Source organism: Ictalurus punctatus, chromosome 3 (genome assembly GCF_001660625.3).
Source record: "Ictalurus punctatus breed USDA103 chromosome 3, Coco_2.0, whole genome shotgun sequence".
Classification (NCBI taxonomy): domain Eukaryota; kingdom Metazoa; phylum Chordata; class Actinopteri; order Siluriformes; family Ictaluridae; genus Ictalurus; species Ictalurus punctatus.
In genome coordinates this window covers 16,882,789-16,905,302 of record NC_030418.2, presented here as the reverse complement: position 1 = coordinate 16,905,302, position 22,514 = coordinate 16,882,789, and the positions used below count along the sequence as shown (strand labels likewise).

Genomic DNA, 22,514 nt, shown 5'->3' with positions numbered 1-22,514 from the left:
TGAGCAATAAGTTAAGGCTGAGAGGGATAGGGCCAATGATGAAACGAAGGCTACATTTCAAAACTCATGTTAGCGTACTAATCAAATGTTAGGCTACTTATGGTGTCGAACACATTAGCATATTATACATTTTTGGACGTAGCCTCGTGTCAGCAAAGTAGACCTGGGGGGATACAGTATTTTTTCCCGTGGTGAAGCATGTTTACATTTACAGCATTTAGAAGACTGTCTATCAAATCATATCTGCATAATCTTAAGTATTTTAACATGCAGTTTTCCACTTGGGTTTTCTCCGGGTTCTCTGGTTTCCTCCTATCTAATGAAAAAATACCACTCTAAATTGCCCTTAGGTGTGTGTGTGTGTGTGTGCGCGCGCGCGCGCATGTGCTTCTGTGTGGATGGTGCCCTGTAATAGACTGGAGTCCCATCACAGGTGTGTTCTCATGTCGCAGAAGTCTGCCAGAATTGAATTGCACTAGTCCAGTCTCAAGATGACAAAAGGACTGAACGACCACATGGGTGGCCATCGTGGATAGAAATGGCCTCCCCTGATGTTGTATCAAGTGAAATGCTAAATGTGGAACTGGTAAAAGCCATATGCCCCAGGCAATGTGTATATGAATGGGTACATGGTTGCATAAAGTCCAACTGCCAAGTACCACAATCCCCAACTTCAATAACTGAATAGAAAACTTGAGGGAATTTTTGTTCCTTTATGACAGTGTTTGACTTAACCTATAAATATACTTATAAGAGAGGTGATTCAGAGTTTTGCATGTAGTGACCATGAAACTATGGTTATATGAACACTTGGTAAATGCCAGGGGCAGTTTATATCACCTAGATAGCTTTGCGCATGTGTAGAATCACATACATAATTAGAATTTCACCCCTCCTAAATGCTATGGGTGGTGAATATCACCTGGGTAACATATTGTGACTTTAGTTTCATAAAAGTCTATCTGCCATTCAATCTGAACTCAGATAAAACCTTAGTCTGAAACCGCATACTAACCTAGTAGGCGAAATACATCTACACATGGTAAGTATGTGGTTTCGGACGCAGCCCATGGTTTCAAGCAGTCGTCTATTTGCACGTACAGCATGACAAATAATTAATTGCACTTGAAGCTTTCGTAAAATTAAAAATGAAACACCCAAAACTGTATACGGTACCATAATGAAGACGAATTGTATGTTGATGCATGAAATTCTGGAGGTAACGTTGGACGGCTCAGCGTGGGATAATAATAATGACGTGTGATGTTAAAAATACATAATGACGTGTGATGTTAATCGATCTATGTTATATAACATGTAAAACGTGAACATGAAAGCAATATCCTAAAAGCAACTCATTTAAACACCTTAATCACAATATTGTGTTATTCAGAATAAGGTCAATAATTAGATTATTGCTGTCCATGTAAAAGTAGGCAGTGTCAACCAAAACTGACACATCTTAGAACTGACGGGAAAGATGTAAGGAAGGTGTTCAGGCAGAGGCACCTTGCTCCTTGCATGAACCCCCAGTGCCAGTCCTTGGTGCAGTGGCACACTGCATTGGTCACTATGTACAACTTTAGCATAGATGGGAAATTGCAATGGGAACTACAGTAAGACCAATGAAGGGCCAATTCTTCTTGTCTCAGTCGACATAAGTTGATTTGGCATAAATGAAAATGTCCTGTAACTTGCCAAACCTTTCCCAGATCTGAGACCCCACTTTGTTTTTGAGTTCACCATGAGACTAAGTACTGTAAAGTGGGGTCAAAAAACATAGGAGCCAGTCATCCAATTATAGTAGTATCCTGACACCTCTGGCTATCAGACTCTGTCTGTCCTTGAAGGGCATACTTCAAAATCCAAAATGTTCTGGCACAATAGAAATATGGAAATATGCATCACACAGATAAACTGACATGAAGTAGTTCTGTGGATGCATGGTGTGAATCATTGGTAGCTGACCACACCCTGGTGTTGTGCATAAACTAGAGCAGAGAGCTGCCATATGTCCTGGCCCAGGTACTGCATTGTTAGGAGCTTGACCGCAATCAGCTCCCTCACATGTGAAATTTGGGGATGTAGGAGATTATAGGTAAAAAAAAAAAAATGCTATGTTACCTGATGGGCGTGGAGTAAAGAGGGAAACAAACTATACCCCTGGTGTTGTTAGCAAGTGGCTAACATATTGGGCTAACTATGAACAATGCTTCAGTAACACTAGCCACTAGACAGCAGGATATGTGGAATACTGTAGACCAATGACAAGATGCCAAGGAAGAATTTGACTAGTGGGATGAATGAGAGCACACAGAGGGAGACTCCATCCAGCCCCAACTGGGTTAGTCTGTGTGTAGGTTAGCCATAGGTTCACTAGTCGAGAGACTGTGGGGGCTGTGGTGCTGAGCCAAAGCACAGAGGGAGACTCACTGGAGATACGAGGGGAAATCCACTCTAGCCCTTGTATGCATATTATTGAGTCCAGCTAGCTTCTGTAGGTCACTAGATGGTGGGTGACGTAAAAAGCACAGAGTGAGACCCCACTCCAAGAGAGTGAGTGTCATAATGAGAACATTTCATAGCTAACTCCATGGACATGGACAACATGGTGATTGATAGTTAACAATGCAATTCAAGCTAAAAGACAACGTATCAGATGGACTCAAATGAAAATTACACTCACTACAGATGAAGAGATAATAATAGATAGATAACAGGAGTCTATCAATAGCTTCATAGTATACTATATCTCACAAGAAGTCACAAGCTGTTAAGCAGATAACTTTATAACATGAGCATGAGATTTGACATGTGTATGAGGTGAGAAGAAGAAAGGGAATGATGGCTATAGGGCAATGGTATTTACTGTAAATATTATGTCATACATCACATTTATTTTTAGATTTATGGCATTTGGCAGACAGCCTTATCCAGAGAAACTTACAGAAGTGCTTTGGAGTCTCTATCAATAAATACATACTGATACTGGTTCATTAGGTCGCTGACAAAGAATAACATCAGTCTAAAAAACTCTGTTGGGAGAGGTAATATAGTAAAAAAGGCACTCAGACAACACAATTTTATTTTTAATTTAAAGTGTTAATTTAAGTTTTTTAGGAAGAGATAGGTCTTTAGAGGTCATTTGAAGACAGCCAGTGACTCAGCTGTTCGGACATCTAGGGGAAGTTCAAGGGGAAGTTCATTCCCCCACCTTGATGCCAGAACAGAGAAGAGTCTTGATGCATGCCTTCCTTGTACCCTGAGAGATGATGGGACCAGTTGAGCGTTGCTAGAGGATCGGATGGAGCATGGTGTACTGCGATGTGTGATAAGTGTTTTGAGGTAAGTGGGTGCTGGTCCGTTTTGGCTTTGTAGGCAAATGTCAGTGTTTTATATGGGCCACTTGAGGGAGTGTAGCAGTGGGGTGGTGTGGGAGAACTTAGGAAGGTTGATAAGAAGTCAAGCATTCTGGATCAGTTGGATGCAGATGTTGAATGGTTTTCAGTGTCAGACCTGCCAGGAGCGAGTTGCGAAATGTCTCCAGTCTCAAAATGACAAGGGACAGACTAAACAAGCAGTTCAGAAATGGACGATTCTTTCTGATGTTGTAAAGGATATATCGACATGAGCGTGTCAGATTAACAATGTGAGAGGAAAAGGACAGTTGATTATCCGTGGTTACCCTAAAGTTGCATGCAGCGACAGAAGGTGAGATCAGAGAGTTGTCCAGGGAGATTTCATGATCCTGACGAGGTGATGAATCACCTTGGAAAAATGGCAGTTCAGTTTTGCTGGGATTCATTTTCAGCTGATGAGCTGCTAGTCATGATGAGATGTCTGCCAGACATGCTGAGATCTGGGCGTAAACATGAGTGTCTGAGGGATCAAAGGAGAGGATGAGTTGAGAGTCCTCCGCATAGCAGTGGTATGAAAACCCTTGTGAGGATATAACTTCACCAAGATATTGAGTATAGAGTGAGTACAGAAGAGGACCAAGTACTGAGACTTATGGGACACCAGTGGAGAGTCTGCGGGGAGCAGATGTGGAAAGTCACTTTGTGACTTTGGTCTCAGCATGTATGCACATGCAAGCAAGAAGGTGTCCAGATGATATTCACTAACCCTGGAAGCTAGGAGGGGTGAATTGTTATTTATTTATTTTTGTTTTTTCATTTCTTTTGTACATGGGTATTTTTCTAACGCTGTGAATGAGGGGTATGGCTACGGAGGATGTCATCTGATCTTGCATACAATAGAACTATTGTGCCTTGGGTGAGGTGATTATGTCCTTTAAAAAACTCTCTTCCTATCCAGCACATAGCAGCATTAATGTGATTGATTTTTCAGTCTGTCACAATCATTTCCACAAGGCTGCTCTGATGGGGTGAGATGGGAAAATCATTAATTCAGCATTAAACAAAAATGTAGGCAGAGAAGCATTTCAGTTTTACTGAGGCTGTTTGCTCTGGCTTCACCTCCTCACAAAGAAGAGATTCTTCTAACGCTAGAACAATCGATCCAGTCCAATAATATTCAGGTCTTAGCATGCAGACTTGATTCCAAAATAGGTAACACATAGTGTTCTGTAACTTGGCTGTGAATAGTTCATGTGTGCGTGTCGCTCAGGAGGTAAAGTTGTTACATCAATGCTGGGTCACTGCTGGCTGAAAAGAGGACAGGGCGCCTGAATGTGGTAATGGTTTTCTCACAGCAGATGCACATATATGAGAACCTGTGAGTAAAATCTGTTAATGCAGTACCTGTGAAAAGGCTTTTTCATGCTCAGTTAGGGGAGGAGGTAAAATAAAGTTCTTCCCTGACAACACAGAGACATTTGTTAAAAAGCCATTAAGATAGAGCCATTTATAAAACATGACTTGCATTGCACTATAATAGAATAACAAAAAAGTAGCTCTACAGTCATTGTTATATACACAATACCTGGAATGGTGCATGCTGAAAGACTGTTTTGTTATTCTGGTTTGTACAAGGATCAGCAATTTGGATGCATCAAATGAATAAATGTTGAGACTGTGAATCCTGTGCATCCTGTGGGTGAATTGCCTTGTGGATGAATTTCCTGCAGCATATCATAAAAAAGTCAGTGCTCCCTTCATTAAATCAAAAATTAGGTCTATTCAAATAAATGAAATCACAAGAAATGCAATGACACTGTGCATCCAAAAACAAATTCTCCTTGAGGATTATATAGAAGTGCAAGTTTCCTTCAACCAAAATCAAAACAGCTACACTAATTTAGAAATAAAAATTGCATTATCAGCAGACCCTATCTTTTGCAGGCATCAATAGAATTATGTCAATAGAATTCTGTATTCTATTAAAAATGAGTCAAGTCACCTTTATTTATATAGCACATTTAATAGAAAATAAATGTCAGGCAAAGTGCTGTACATCATCTTGATTAAGTCTAACCAGTGAAAGAGAAATGGAATGATTAGGACAATAGAATATTTCAAATAAAATAATCAAAAGAATAAAACTAAACTAAAGCAGTAAAGCAAAGGAGAAATAAAAACATTAAAAGACAAAACCACAGACAATATACAAGACCAAACAGAAGACCTGATACTACAGATCTTAAAGATCTTCACATGTCTGGGAAAATTAATATGTTTAGAAAATAGGGATAATCAATTAGAGTCATTGCACAATTATTGGGTATAGCCAATACAACCATTTGGAAGGTCCTGAAAAAGTAGGAAACCACTAGTGTATTTAAAAACCAGACATCAGAGAGGTCGGCCAAGGAAATCAACAGCAGCTGATGAGAGAAACATTGTGAGAGCTATGTAGAAAACCCCAAAACAACAGTCAGTGACATCACCAACAACCTCCACAGGGCAGGGGTCATAATCCACCATTTGAAGAAGACTTCAAGAGGAGAAATATAGAGGCAATACCACAAGATGCAAACACTCATGGGCAGTAAGAATCAGAAAGCCAGATTGGAATTTGCAATAAGAAATACATAGATGAGCCATAAAAGTTCAGAAACCAAGATTAACCTCGACCAAAGTGATGGAAAGGCCTAAGTGTGGAGAAAGAAAGGATCTGCTCATGATCCAAAACATACAAGCTCATCTGTCAAGCATGTTGGAGGTAGTGTCATGGCTTGGGCTTGTACGGCAACAGGCTCACTAATTAACGATGATGAAACTCATGATGGTAACCGAGGAATGAATTCAGAAGTCTCCAGGAACATTTTGTCTGCCAATTTACAGAGAAATGCATCCAATCTAATTGGGAGCAACTTCATCCAGAACAAGACAATGACCCAAAAAACACTGCCAACACAACAAAGGACTTTGTTAGAGTAAAAAAAGAAAGGCTTTTTATAAGTTTACTGTGAGCACTCTAACCTCTCTGTTCCCTTAACCCTTTTCCTCTTTGTTCTTTTGTTAACACTTACTTTGTCCGTGTTAACACCTTTCACTTTTCCCAGCCAGGTAAAGACAGATAAAGGCCCTCACCTTGTGCATTCCTTTGTCTCCCAGAATACCATTTGCCTGCATTTACATACCTTCCCAAATAACATTTGCTCGTATTCCTATGAATTCCTGAAAACTGTGTATGGAGTTGTTCCTGTCCTACATTGATATGCTTCCTGTTTTATGCAAATATGCCCTTCTGCCTAGCCAATCAATAGTTAACCTATTGTCTCTGTTGTGTGTCAAGCATGATATATACTCTGCCTTTCTTGGAATAAATGAGAGATCTTGCCATTTGAACTTTGTATCTGTGTGTCATTTGGAAAACTCTCCCAAGGCCTTGGTGTGGGAAGCATGTAGCGGGGCGAGGGCGCCGTCTTTTTGTGTATTTTCGCTTTCTCACTTCTTAAGAATCATAACCCGAAGGTTCTCTATTCACAAATCCTAACAGTTTGGGGGCTCTTCCGGGATATCTACTGAGAGGTAAGAATAGTTTTAATTTGTTTGCTCTGCCTTGAAGTGGATATCTCATGTATCCCAATTGTACTACATGCATTGCATAAATGCGTTGCATAAATTTCCTCATTTGTAAGTCGCTTTGGATAAAAAGCTGCTAAATGAAAAAATGTATAATGTAAATGTATAAATATTCTGTGGTGTTATACGGAAGCAATTGGAAGTAACTGTTAGTTGAATCTTTATTGTGCTTAGGCTCCGGCCGCCGTGGTAGTGCTTTCTCCTGGCCTTATTGTAAGTCACTGCAGTATAACCCTATTTTCAAAGAATTTTGAAATAGGAGGATTTGGCTCAGGCCACTGAGTAATGTTTCTCTCTGCATTATTGTAAATATTAATAGTATAAACCTATTTTCAAAGAATTTTGAAATAGGAGGATAAGCTGAGCCCGTCTCAGTTGCGCGCACTATTGCTTTATTTTTCTCTGTTCTTCTTGCTGTTTGAAAATACTTTACCACCACGCTGCACCTTCCTGCTGTCTTTGTTGTGTGTTGTCTTTGTTGTGTGTTATTTGTTCTGTATGTAAATCATTAGACATGGGTGGAAGAGGTCACTCTAAATCAGTGAAAGCACTCAAACAGACAATTATTCAGGAAGTACAGCTGACTCCACTACCATCAGGCCCTCTAACTCTCGTAATTCTGATGCTTATGCTGAGTTAAATGTTGCCGTACCTTTTTTGCAGGTTGGTAATTGTTTGGTGGAAGAGATGGCTAAGTGGGCTGCCAAAGAGGGCTCACCCTCTCCTCACATCCATGACACCAAATCTAAAGTCTCAATTATCTCCTTTTGAAATCATAATGGGCAGACCCATTCCAACCCCGTGGACTAAAACTAACCCTGGTGTTTCTTTTACAGGAGACCTGGACCTGATTGTCGGTGACACTCAAGCGTTAATTGAAAAAATTGAACAATGTGCACAGTAATGCCTTTGCTTCTCTCCCTTTACTGACAGATAAACCTGCTCCCCTTTTCCCTAGGTGATACAGTACTAGAAAAGCCTCAACCCCAAGAAGGTTGGAGAAGCCACCTTTGGAATTCCCACAAAGGTGATAGCCGTCGCTTGCACGGCCGTACTCACTGACTCTCAACTCCAGTGGATTCACGTCACTAGACAGAAATGGTGCCTGAACAGAACCAGCTCACCCGAGAAAGGAGAAAATTCACAATCAAGAAGCCATTAGGGGGCCTCTTCTCATCACACCTTAGCACATACACATATAGATTTTCTTGTATTAGCCTTGAGAACACACACAAGTAATAAACAACGACTCATGCTCTGTCTGGAGGGAGCATGTGAGTGGTGGGAGCTGTCATAGGCTCATGGATCCCTGGGTGTTCCTCGACACTTATGGGAAGAGTGTATGCAGGTCCTGTTGGGGCCTAAGAGGGCATTGATAAGTTTACTGTGAACACTCTAACCTCTCTGTTCCCTCACCTTGTGCATTCCTTTGTCTCCCAGAATACCATTTGCCTGCATTTACATACCTTCCCAAATAACATTTGCTCGTATTCCTATGAATTCCTGAAAACTATGTATGGAGTTGTTCCTGTCTTACATTGATATTCTTCCTGTTTTATGCAAATATGCCCTTCTGTCTAGCTAATCAATAGTTAACCTATTGTCTCTGTTGTGTGTCAAGCATGATATATACTCTGCCTTTCTTTGAATAAAAAAGAGATCTTGCCATTTGAACTTTGTATCTGTGTGTCATTTGGCAAACTCTCCCAAGGCCTTGGTGTGGGAAGCGTGTAGCGGGGCGAGGGCGCCGTCTTTCTGTGTACTTTTTCTCTTTTCCTAACATTGCAACCCTTTATTCACAAATCCTCACAGTTTTAAGCTGGCCAAGACAATCACTAGACCTTAACCCAATTGAGTATGCATTTCACATCTTGAAGAGGTGGCTGAAGAAAACCCCAAAACAAACAACAACTGAAAGAAGCTGTGGTACAAGCCTTTAAAAGCATAAAAAGAAGAATTAAACAGTTTGGTAATGTCAGTGGGTCACCAGCTTGATGCAATTATTGCAAGCAAGGGATATGCAACCAAATATTAAGTGTTATTTACTATAAGACTATCTGTTTCTATACTTTTGCTCACCTAAACATTGCATGGTCTGCCAGCAAAGGTGCCATGTTCTAAATTGTTTAACATATGATGTAAATATCAGGACATGAAAACTGAAATTGTGATCTATCATTTCATATTCATTGTTTGAGCTCAAATCCAAATGTCTTCAGAGTATAGCAAAAACAATAAAATTGGCCTTGCTGTTCTAATACTTTTGGAGGGGGCTGTAACTTAGCGCCTAGCCATGCAGCGATTTAAAAACAAATAACAAAATCTTGAAATATGTGCTGTACTTGACTGGCAACCAGAGAAATGAGGAAAAGACAGGAGAGATGTGTTCCCTCTTCTTGGTGCCACTCAGGAGATGAGCAGGTGCAATTGTGGACCAGTTGAAGACGGGGTTGACTGACTACATGAGTCCCACGTAGAAGGAATAGCAATAATCAATTTGAGGAGAAATAAAAGCATGAATAACAGTTTCCAGATCATTAAATGACAAGCTACATTTAAATTTGACAATAGATCTCAATTGAAAAACTCTTCCTCTCACAAATGACTTTACCTGCTTGTCAAATTTTAGCTTATAGTCGAAGATTACCAAGTATTTTTTTTGCATAGCTTTGTATATTACTTGACCAGGGCCCCAATTTGTCAGCTACCGTTCTTGTAGAGTCTGGATGACCAAATATATTGACTTTTGTCTTGTCATTATTTAACTGGAGAAAGTTTTTAGATAGCCAGTATCTCTCATTTTCAATGAGAGATTTCAATTAGAGATACAATTGTGCATAAATATGGTAGGAAATGTATTTATAAAAAATGCACCCAAGGGGAAGCATGTACAAAGAAAACAACATAGGGCCCAGCATGGACCCCTGAGGTACATCACTGGTGATTTGTGTTAACACTTAAATGTTAAGTGTAAATTGAAAAGTATTACGTCCTACATTTATGAGAATAGTACACATATATAACCATCAAAGAGTGAATATGAAAATACATAAACAAATAAATAGACTAGTCATAGTTCTTTTTCCAGTAAAGTTTAGTAAAGTTTATATTTTTTCTTTAGTAAACATTACATGTTGTCAATTTGCATATAATCAAACCTGTAACTAATGAATAATACTGAGAACTCAAGAATACCATATGGCAATAATCCAGGGGGAAAATGAGAGACTGCAGCATGTCAGCATGACTAAAGAGACCCCAGGCCAGCTTCTACTACATAAAGCCATGGAAAGGAGTACACCATCAGGGCCAAAGGACTATAGCAATTACTACGGTTCATAATATCTATGACACAAATATAACCCATTTTCTGCCAGGGATGCATACCACCTCTGCTCCATTTTAAGCTTAGTGAAAAATTAAACTTGTACATGGTTACAGTTAACTGGAAACAATAGAAACATCAATAAAATAAACAATAAAATCACAAATAACCATAATACATTGTCATTTACATACATGCAGCTAATTTCCTCGTGTCATTACAACCTTAAATATTTTGCATAGTTGTATGCTATATGGGATTAATATTTGTATTTTTGTCCTAAATTAAATAACATGTCAATTTCCTGCTTTTAAGCAGCTAGCACAGGTGATATTCAGTAACAGAGACTCAATGTGACTATTTGAGACTAAATAAAAACAAAGGATTTGTACTTTATAAAAAAAAAAAGATATTTTCAAGATCATGTATATGCATGTACTATAATTGCATGTAATTGACTACCTTAATAAGTTTGAGCAAGGTTTCAAACTCAACATTCTGTAAGTGCAATCACATTAGTTATGGTTATAAAAAGGGGTGAATGGAGTGTCCGAAAAATATGGCTTGATATCACTATCTGAAACATTTCTAAACGAAATGCCAAAGGAAATGCAGGATGACATGAGATGCATTTCATTTCATTTGCATAATATTGTACAGAAATATACAAAAAAGGACAACATCTTCAAAGTTGTCAAAGATGCCCCCAAACCAGAAAACATAGTAAGTAAATGAAAGATTGCCAGTGTTGGTCAGTAGGGGGTGAACCTCTGATGCTCTGATTTTTTTATGGAGGCTGAGGCAGGGATTTTTGTGGTGTAGGGAGCGAGGCCCGGCGAGGCAGCGGTGTGCACAGTCAGCAGAGGCACAGTTTTCATGCCAAGAAGGCTGGAGACTGGAAGAGCATAGTGGGTAGTAGGGATGGAGTGCATGGCCGGGGGTGAGTGGACGTTAATGGCTGAGGGAGCAGCCAGCATGGCCGCAGAGGCAGAGGCAGGAGAGGCAGACTGGGAGAAACTCAGGCCGAGGTCAACAGTAGTGCTGGAGGAAGAGGAGGCAGCCTGGATGCTGAGCTTAGCCATCTCTAAACTGCAAACACAAACACGTACCCACACACATTCCACCACCACGGGGTAGGGAGGGAAGGAGGGAAGCAGGACAATGTTAATTAGTTAGATTAGGAACAAAAGAGGGTGGACGTTAAACAGGAAAGCAAGAGAAATGGGAGATTAAAAATAAAAGATCAATAATGGGAATGTTATGTGTTACAAAGAGAAACAATATCTAGGATTTCACATGCCTTGATAAGTATTAATAAAGCTGAGGGGTGCCAACATAGGTGGGATTAAACAAAGGAATGGAGCATGAAATATTTCATTATAGTGATATACTAAAAGTGCCAAATTCTTTTAAGCTGAAAATGCTGTAATACTAGTTACATCTGTAAAAGTCAGAGGGCTTGTGTTTTGGCTGTCAGTGGTCCTCTTACCTGGCACTGATGAGGTATTGGGCCAGGCAGATGCTTGCTGGGGAGCCAGTAATGGTGACATGACGTACTGCTGAGCCATCTGTGGCACTGGCTATCTTGATTTGGGCTCCAGACATCTGGCGAATTTCATTGATCTTAGTGCCTTGTCTGCCAATAATGCAGCCTATGAGCTGAGAGGAGATAAGGGTAAGTGGCACATGGCATGAGTTTTTGGGAACCTCTGAATAAGTAATGATAGTAGTTTTACTAATCTTTCACAGCAAAGGATTGAATTAACACACAATAATCACACAGAACTATTTCCTTGTAATTGTTGTTAAGATATAGGTATTGGAAAAAGTGAGAAGTATTAGCCATCTTGGTCAGTTTAATTAAGTACTTAATGCTTTATTAATCACTGACCCATTGTTATGGTCCCACTAATGCCACTGTGCCAAAGTGAAAGATTAAAGGCACACTGGTGACAGCAGCAGTGAAAAGGGACAAAGGCAGAAGCTTAAACATCTTCTGTACCTCTACTGGTCTCAGAGCAGGGGCCTATGTGTCACTGAGATCATTACTGAAATGTGACCTGCCATGAATGCTGACAATCAGTCACATTATGCCTTTTTAAAGGTTTAAAGGCTAATGCATGGATTTCATGCACTATATAATTGTGCTATCAGAAAGACTTACCTCATTAGGTATGCTCAGCTCATAAGAACTTGGAGAAACCGACATATCCAGACCTATTTAGGAAATAGACAGCAAAAACTCACAAAATATTCAACGAGGCCATATCAAATGGATAAATATACAGTACAATATGGTCTACATCACTATTACACTCATAAGACTAAGAAAGCTATGTAAAAATAAAGCAATACAAAAAATCAAGTCAAGCTATTTAAATCAATAACACTAATTTACATCATGTAAAATGCAGTAGGGCTTTTCAAATACACAGTACCAGGCATGAAAAAAATTCTAATTATATTTGGACAGCACTGAACTAACTAACTTTTCAATTAAACATCTACCCAGAGGCAGTCTCTTGTAGAGTAGTGCCTTTTTTATTCTAGCAGTAATAAATGTTGGCCTGTTGCAGTGTGTGTGCCTGCTGTAGAATATGTGTGGTGGTGTGAAATGGATCGAGATGACAGGCACTCTGGTGGACTGATCAGGCCAGGGGTGTTGTGGAGGTACACATAGAGTTTCACAGGAGAAGACCAGATCACACAGACACATCACAAAGCCTCCACAATGCTATAAGAGCTCATGACATGCCAATGAGCAAAAAGTCACCTGAGTCATGAGAAATGCTTTCAGCTAGTGAAAGATACATATGAAACACATCCAGTCTTATGACATTGATGGCCTTAAGATGACATGAATTTGCTTTCCCTTTCCTCAGAGTGGAAATAATATTATAACGCAACACAGAGAGGGGGGGGGGGGGGGGGGGGGCAAGAAAGAATAGGTTGGGGAAACAGAAATAAAAAAGAAAATACAGAAAAACCAACCAAGACAAAGATGTAGAAAAATGGACAGAGTGACAAAGGGAGAGAAAAACGTCCCCAGGGATCTTTGGGTACATACCAGGGAAAGTAGGGTTGCTCTGCCCAAGGGAGGTAAAGGGGATATGCTGCATAGCCAACTGGTGAAGCTTGGTCAACTGCAGGGCAGGAAGGGAGGTTAGAACTAGCCAATCAAATGGAATTATTTCAGAGGAAAACATCTACAGACAATACACAGACAATATTCATGCTCATAATTAGAACTGTTACTAGGGCTTGTTAGAACATAGTCCAAAATAACCTGGCATCATGACTGTAATCACATCTGATTCTATTAACACATTTTTGTGACAACACTCAAGGGTATGAACAAAAAACAATGGAGGAAAAGGTGTTAGTAACACCAGGCATTAGTCATATGAACGCATGGTCCTGCATGAGAAACTAGAGTTTTAACACTTTTTTGCATTCAGAAAAGCTTCTATATTAGTACAGGTCCATCTGTCAGTATTTTAAGGAGAAAGGCACTGAGATGTTTAAGGAATACACTGGTAAGGTGTAGTGGTAGAAAGGGCAGAAGGTGGTTGGGGAAAGTGTAGTGATGACTGTAAGGAAGAGATCTCTGATCAACATCTCTGATAAGACAGCAGTATTGGCACTCACGTCTTGGGGAGGAATAGTGTACTGTGCTGGAACAGCAAAAGTCTGCACAAAAGAAAACAACGTCAGGCTGGTTGGGATGAATGAACAACCACCTTCTACATAAATACAGTTCTTTGTCTCTGACACAGGTGAATGCAAGAGAATTGTGAATAACAATCTTCTCAGAGTAATAACCACAAGGGGTCACTGTATGAATATGTCCAACAACCACCTGGGCTGGCTCATTCAATGTTTATGAAATTCTGATGCCTGCTGCATTTTAATGCTTCAGGACGAATGTGTTGCAGATCTAAAAATGACTAAAAGTCTACAAAGTCCACAGGGTCCTAACATGCTCAATCAGCTTGCCATGTTAATCTTTAACACTTCCCATAATTAGGGTCACGATTGCCATACCTTTCATGCAGCCTTTTAAACAACACACAGCCCTACATGCATCATATATGTATGATGTACACATACTGACCACTATTCACATTTTCTGCATAGACTGGAGTACAATAGAATAGAATGCTGCATATTGGCTTAGAAACTATGATGAAAAAAGGCCTGCTCCTATTGCATTGATCAAAACAGACAGTCCTGGATCAGCAATTCAGTGAAGCCACCCAAAGCAAGCCTAATCTACATGTCTTAGAGCACCGAAGCAGACTACTAAACACTGTGCTGACTATATTACTGATGAAAACTGAGGGAAAGATTTATTCGGCCACACTGATCTCAGAGAAATCATTAACCTAAATATCCACACTCACAGCTCCTCACTAAGAATGCAGCTATTCATCCATTAATGTTTAACTGAAGCCACTGAATCCATAACGATGCTGAGTTCATAAACTAATAGCTGCTGCTCAGAGTATCTGTGAAATGGATTCAAGTACTCACAGGAGCTGTATGTGGTTGGGATAAAACTGTGGGATTGCCACCAGAGGATGGCTTGGGCCGATAAGGAATTGTTGCTCCTTTAGGCGGTGACTACACATAGAAGAAAAGAAAGTTCATTCAACAAATTCAAGGAGAAAACATTTTCTTCGTGCACAGTATGCTTTCCTCTGCAGGGTGCCAGTAGACAAATTAGGCAGGACAGAAACATGCAAAACATGCACTGAACATAATGAAATCAAATTAAAATGAAGCATGTAGGTGAATATTATGTTAGATATTTTCTTTAGTTTGATAATGCGGAAGCATGAGGGAAATCATCCATCTCTAAACGGTAGTAATAAAATTTTATACACACACACACACACACACATTTGTCTTACTATCCATGTGAGGACCTTCTATGGACATAACATGGAAATGTCCCCACAAGGTCAAAGCTGTCAGATATTACAGTCTTTGTGGGAAAATATGTTCCCCACCACAATGTTAAAACATATTCACACACATATACACACACACACATACACACACATACACACACACACACACGCATACACACACACGCACCTCCAGCATGATCATGCAGATGTGTCTCACACATTGTGTGATGGCATTGGGAGTGCCAGAGATGGTCACTGCTCTCTCAGTAGACTCCGGTAATAAGTCTCCAGCTACCTGCACCTGTGCACCTGTGGTCTAACACACACAACTGCTAATGCAAACGTGTCAAACAGGAGCTAAAGCTGTGATATGGCTAATAAAAATCTAATTTTTGTTACTAACAACAATTACAACTCATACCATGGTATATCATGGGATTATATTATTTATCTGCTTTGCTTTGTGAGCACACCAAATAGGTACATTCCAAACAGCAGCTCAGTACAAGTCTTGATTGGGCATTGTTACGAAGTGTGTTGTTATTTAGGCCAACCTATTTAGATACTTCATATAAATATGAATCTATTTTTGCTTTGGGGTCTCATCATGTCCTAGACATTCAAAGCTACTGGGAATTCAACCAACCAGTTCACCCGCCTCAGCCCTGAATAGAGAGGACAGCTAAATTTATCCTGTGAAATCCACACACAGAAGCACAATTCTTGCAATAAAGTGCACTGTTCTCCTGTCAAAGGCTAATACATAAAGGAAAGTAATGCTGTTTCAGGGGTTACCATCACTTCTGAATTGCTTTCTTCCTAGTCAAAAAGTGAACTGATAATTGAAAAAAAAAAAGCCCAAAGATATATATGGTGTTTGAAATTGAAGCCAAAAAGGACACTGTGTATGTCTGTAAACTTAATGGAGTAGCCCTTAGCTCACAAACACAAAAGCTCTGTTTTGATTAGAACAATTAATCACATTGAGCCAAAGCATTCCTGCTGGGCATGCGAACAAAGAATATTAAGTGTTCAGTAAAATGACCATGCCATGAACATTTGGGACTCCTTCATAATTTTAATACTCTTTCATTTGTTTAGTATCAGATTAAAGATGGTATCTACCTCTCTGATCTCTTTGATTTTGGAGCCTCCTTTGCCGATGAGAGAGCCACACTGACTGGCAGGGAACACAAGGCGCAGCGTGACAGGAGGTCTGCTTGACACTGTACTGTTCACCATGCAGGCCAGAATATCCTGAAACCCAATAATGTCACATCTGCTTCATTAAAAGTCATTCCTTCAACCTTGCAGAATGTGATGGCTTCTATGCGCTACAGACAGCAGCTAATTAAAACTGTAGAATTCTATAATGTCTGGGGAGCTACATGAAGTAAAAGATAAAAGACATTTTAATTACAGCCTAAACCCATTTAGTCCAGCATGGCATGTATTTCATACTATATCAACAGTCTCCAAATACACCACACCATTTCTTTATTAAAGTCTTAGTAAGTGTTACTTTCAAATAAAGTTCGAATCCTTTGTGTAATGATTGCCAGTGCATTACAGCAGAATGATATTAATTGCATATAATGATTTTTTTTTTGTTCAATACGATATGCCACACCTCATCAAACTTCTCCGCAATCATGGCAAAAGCTTTGAAGATGACCTCAGAGGCACCAGTGATGGTGACGATTCGTTCTGTGCTGGAGCCATCAGAAATATTAATGCGTGCTCCACTCTATTGAAAAAAAAGCATACACGAGCATACTCATATTCATTTTAACATGTCTTGGTCATGTATTTTGTAATTCTGCAATGTACAATGTTTTTATTTTCAGCCATTCATTGTAGCACTGTAACATTTGATATAAATAAACCTCAGTACTTTGCAAGTTAATTGTAGTACTTACCTCTTCTCTCATTTTCTTGACAGTTTCCCCTTTCTGAGAAAGCAAAGGTGGAGTTAATTGAATTTAATTGACGTTAATTGAAAATAAATAAAACATGCTCAAAATGCAAATAAGTACAACACAATTGTAATCAAATTTATAGTTGATTAAGTTGTTGAATTAAAATATCTATACCTTCCCAATGATACTGCCCACTTCCTGCAAAATAATTCCACAAATAATATATAAATATAACTATCCAAAATGAATGAATATTATTGATAGGGTACATCACAGTAGCTTGAGATGTAGAGTGTCTTTTCATTGCTGATCTACTGTATTATTAATGTATTCGAGTACATTTTTATACTGTACAACAAGTGCATTTGACACCACATCATATGCATATAAAGTACAATGAGACTAACATGAATGATGCAAGTGGTACATGTTAGTTTATTTACTAGGTGTTACTAGAGTATGTGTATTATTGAAATATTGAAGCATATCATGCATAGATCAACAATAGAACTGGTATATGGTAATGATACTGTAGATTTCTGCATGACACCCAGGCTGGTAATGAATTATTATAATGTAATCATGGGTGATTTCTACCTTCGGCAGAGAATTTATTATGAGCTGAAATAGCTCATAAACATTTAGAATGCAAGAGTTTGGAAGTCTCACTTTTCCATGCATTAGTAGGCGGATGGTGAGAGTGACATTTAGCCCTCCCTCAGACCACAAAGCAACCTCTTTCTCATTCATATTCATTCTTCTTGATGATCTGGACACTTCACACTTTCAGACAGACAGGCTCTGTGCAGACAAACAAATAAGAATGTTAGCAATTCAGTCAGTCTAGCAAACAGTGAAACAACTGCAGTTCAATAAGCAGTCTCAGCAACACCCAATTCCAATCTCTACATATTTTATTATTTCATAAACCCTTCAGCTACAAAAAAAAAAAAAAAAAAAAAAAAAAGAATCCTCAATACCACTCAAAACAATATTCAATTCCAGACTTGTCTTCACTGTTGGGAGCATATAGTGTGAGACTTAAATGCAGCAGTTTCCGTGATATTTACACATATTACACGTCATTCTACTGGCTCCATTTTAATAAAACTGTTGTGGCGTGTTTTATAAGCTTTGTTGAGCCTTTAGATCTAGTGATGTTAGTGATGTCTAAAGAGGGTGTCATTAATGTATTTTTATTATAGTATATTATTATAGTCGGAAGTCCTGATTTGTTCCTACATTCCTCTGTGTATTTTCAGGAAATATTGATCATTTTTTAAATATCTGAGAGGTCGTGCCTTACATACAGCTGCAATGAAAAAGGACTTGAATTTCCAGACATGTCTGAAAGGCCTTTGAAGGTCTTTTGTGAATATCTTATGTAGAAATATATATTGTGCAATTTTGCACTGAAAGTGATACAACACATGCCATTTGCCTCATAAGTCCATGCAGGTCACAGAATGTGTTTCGTTTGAATTTTAGGTGGTGCAGAATAGTAATACTCCACCACCTGTCCTTTACTTTTCAGATACGTACATGAGATATGAGTTAAGTAGACCTCTCTCTCTCTGTTGCCATTTTACTCTTGATGAACTGGAAAGAAAGTGTACAGATTTAGTAAAATGACAAAGCAGAAAGACAAGTATTTCTTAATTATAACTCGAAGAACTAAGAACTATAGAGTTAATTGATAATGAGAGGCTTGGATCAAAAGACAAAAGGGTGGAATTTTTACTAGGCTTCAGTCCACTGCTGGTCCATCAGGTAAACACATCAAACAAGCAGCAACAGCCTTGCCTAATCCTATAGGCCAGGATTTATTTGGCTAATGCTAAATCCCTTTTGACCCATTTCTGTCTCCTGAAGCTTGTCAGCAGTCCCCCAGACCACAGAAACCACTCTATTACGCACAGCAACAACAAGGCCACATGCACTGTTCATATATGCATTGTTTATATTTCTCACAAAACATGTGGCTCTCAGCAAACTCTAAGGAACAGTGATATTAGCATACATTTTTGTTCAACAACTTTAAAGTAAACTCTACTTAGTCATTTTTTAAACTTCGCTGTTAATTTAAATACCAGGCAAGCAAACCCTATTAACAAATAAAAATTTACACTGTAGTGTTTGTTAAGTGACATTTAACACATTTCAAAGAATTTTTAAATAAGTCTTCTACTTTTAATTACTTTTCATTTAATTATCCATGAATTCATTTAAAAAAGTCACTGGCTACATGTATTGACTTTACGTTACTTTAAATATAGATTGTTAATAAGTTTGTTATAAATAGGACAATAGATTTGGTCAGTACATGTAATCAATGGATATTTAAGCACATGGCAATAGAGAAAGTGTGTGACATCTATAAAAACGGTGTAATATGCAAAGTCAAAACACTTAACAGTTCATACATAAATCAACTCCGGCAGTATGCTAATAGAAAGGCTTTTTTTTTAAATCATGAAACAATTTATCTTCAAACCAATTACTTTCTGTCTAGAAGCTACCCGTAAGCACACAATCCTGGTAGGTTAAATACATGAATAAGCCTTTTTGGCACTCTGTAAATGTGACAAGCAGCAAGTTAGCAAACTAACCTGCTGGGCTGATTGAGGTTGAAGCAGTAGGTTGGTGTCAGTCAGTTGCTTTTCCTCTCTTGTTTGCCTTGTTCCCCCAACAATGTTAGTGAGTGTGTGAGTGTCCAGTAGCTGTATGGTCCGGTAATGAAGAATTGCCCTCCTTTGTTGTCAGCTGTATTCAGAGAATAGACAGATGGCCATGTGCCCGTAGCTCTGCCCGACTGAGACTAGCTTTACTGTTTCCCCCCACTGTATTAGTCTCAGATAAGCCCATACATCAGGGTAGGCCAGCTTGGAGTTCCGCACTCAATACAGGGAGTAGTGAAAGCAGTAAAGTTAGAAAGAATACATTGACTTTATATGAAAGTGTATTCAGCTACACTTGAATGCTCCTGAAACCTATCAACAATCTAACTTGTAAACAAAACTGACAGAACACATGACTAGTACATTTAGGCATACGAAATCATATAAAATCTGTTCTGGACAGGTTAACAAGATATTCGGCAAAATAATTATAACAAAAAAATTTTTTTCAACAAAAGCATCTCTAAACTGATTGTGTCACATCATTATGGATGGAGAGACACAGAGAAGAGTCTGTCATCCCTTCCCCCAACCCAGCCATCTTCTTCTGCTAATGAGACCAGCTCCATGAAAACAATGTGGTCCTTCAACAAAAAGAGACACATTTGGTTTGATGGCCAAATTATGAAGTGAGGGACTCAGTGGAGCAGAAGTGACATTTAATCATTGCCCCCTGTTTAGGATGAAAAGTAATAATGGTACATAGCCATTTCCTAGATTCATCGTTCTTTAAACTTCAAATCCATTGCACGAAATTACATGTGTTAAAAATTTACATCTCATAAAGTATTTCTGTTAAAAACCTCCTGTTCCTCACTCCAGACATTTACCCATAACAGTAATAGAGTGTTAGATTTGAAGTGTGTAATGGTTGTCCCTTGATTGGTCTGTGCCAAGGTTTAAGACTTTCTTCTTTGCTCGCTGTTGCAGGATATGAGACATAAAAACTCCATGGACAAATCTATCAATACACTTTTACTCTGTATCCAACTTGTGTTCGGCCTATTTACACCTCAGTTTCATTGAGTACGGGGCACTGTGCTTATTGGATATAATTATACAATGGATATAAGAAATTCTGCACACCCCTGTTAAAATGGCAGGTTTTTGTGAAGTAAATGAATGACACTAAAATAAAGCATGTCAGATCTTTTATCACCTTTAATGTGCCATTTCAAATTATACAAATAAAGTGAAAAACAATCAGAAACTTTTACTGGGAAAAAAAGAAAAAAGAAAACACTTACAATGTCCGAATTGCATAAGTGTGCACACCCCTAAACTAATACTTTGTTGAAGCACCTCTTAAGTTTATTACACCACTCAGTCTTTTTTGGTAAGAGTCTATCAGCATGCCACATCTTGACTTGGCATTATTTTCTCAAGCTTTCTTGCAAAAATATATCCTGTGCACATCCTGTGCTTCAGGTCATTCCAGAGATTCATAGTTGGATTCAGGTCTGGGCTCTGGCTAGGTCATTCAAAAACATTGATATGCTTTTGGTTGTCATTAATTTATTGGTTTGGACATATGCCTTGGGTCACTGGTGTACTGAAAGGTGAAATTCCTTTTCATTTTCATCTTACTAGCAGACAACTGAATGTTTTGCACTAAAATCAGTTGATATTTGTAGTTATTTATATTTCCCTCCTCCTTGATAAATCCTGCAGTTCTGGCTGAAGAAAAACAGCCCTAAAGCATGATGCAGCCACCACCATGCTGCACCGTGTATATGGTGTTCTTTTGTTGATGTGCTTTTTTTCCCCGGCAACCATACCATTTGGAATTATAATACCTTTTGGAATTGGTCTCATCAGACTATAACATATTTTGCAAAATAATTTGGATTTAGTTCAACTTGGATTTTTTTAATGAGAAAGGGCTTCCATCTAACCACCCTACCCCATAGCCCAGACATGAAGAATAAGAGAATGTTGTCACATGCAGAGAGCAATCAGTACTAGTAAGATATTCCTACAACTCCTTTAATGTTGCTGTTGGTCTTTTGGCAGCCTCCCTGGTAAGTTTTGTCATGTCCTTTTGTAAATTTTGGAGGGACACCCTGTTCTTGGTAATGTCACTGTGGTGTTCCGTTTTCTCCACTTGTTGATGATGGCCTTCATGGTGTTCCGTGGTACATCTAGGCCTAATGTGCAGGAATTTATTCATTTATTTATTTATTTTACCGCTCTCCTGACTGATTCCTTTCGACAGCGAGTCACTGTACAGACTTTGTAAACTCTTTGCGGACCATGGCTTCAGCAGTTAGATGAAACCAAGAAGATGTCAAGAAGATCCAACAGAAACAGATGATCTTTATTTGGTGTTAATCAGAAAAAATGAATTGATGACAGCTGTATAAAAAAGTGGGGAAAGTTCTTACATGATGTATTTGGGTTATCGGTTTATTTATTTTCATCACAAAAATGACATTTTAACAGGGGCGTGTAGACTTTTTATATCCACTGTATCATAATTCTCTGTTCTGCCATCACATTTTTACTTTCATTTTTTTTTAAAGAAGAAGACTACAAATAGCCTACATATTTTACTCTTCCTTTGCTGTTGTTTTGTTACTGTTTTAGTGGGGTATATAGAGCAGTATTTCTCAATCTGTGGTTTGGGTTTTGTTTTTTGTAACAATGGTGGATCACAATCCACTATTATTAAAGTTATTAAATTTATTGAG

General features: G+C 38.7%; 1 protein-coding gene across 3 annotated transcripts; it reads right to left on the bottom strand.

The window, feature by feature from the left end:
- Positions 1-10,064: 10,064 nt before the first annotated feature.
- On the bottom strand, positions 10,065-19,963 carry zgc:110045 (PCBP_like_KH domain-containing protein). Of its 3 annotated transcripts, none has more exons than XM_017463198.3 (14): positions 19,756-19,963; positions 18,689-18,745; positions 17,816-17,947; positions 17,321-17,344; positions 17,147-17,179; positions 16,858-16,974; positions 16,353-16,484; positions 15,415-15,543; positions 14,848-14,937; positions 13,963-14,004; positions 13,382-13,457; positions 12,479-12,531; positions 11,804-11,973; positions 10,065-11,403 (listed from the first exon to the last, which is right to left on the bottom strand). In XM_017463198.3, exons 3-14 carry the CDS (start codon positions 17,900-17,902, stop codon positions 11,067-11,069), a joined length of 1,290 nt encoding a protein of 429 aa, XP_017318687.1. In that variant the 5' UTR covers positions 17,903-17,947; positions 18,689-18,745; positions 19,756-19,963; the 3' UTR covers positions 10,065-11,066. The 3 variants fall into 3 exon arrangements, with proteins under 3 accessions (XP_017318687.1, XP_017318690.1, XP_017318691.1); XM_017463201.3 differs by having other exon boundaries at positions 11,268-11,634; XM_017463202.3 differs by lacking the exons at positions 10,065-11,403; positions 13,382-13,457 and having other exon boundaries at positions 11,836-11,973.
- Positions 19,964-22,514: the final 2,551 nt, after the last annotated feature.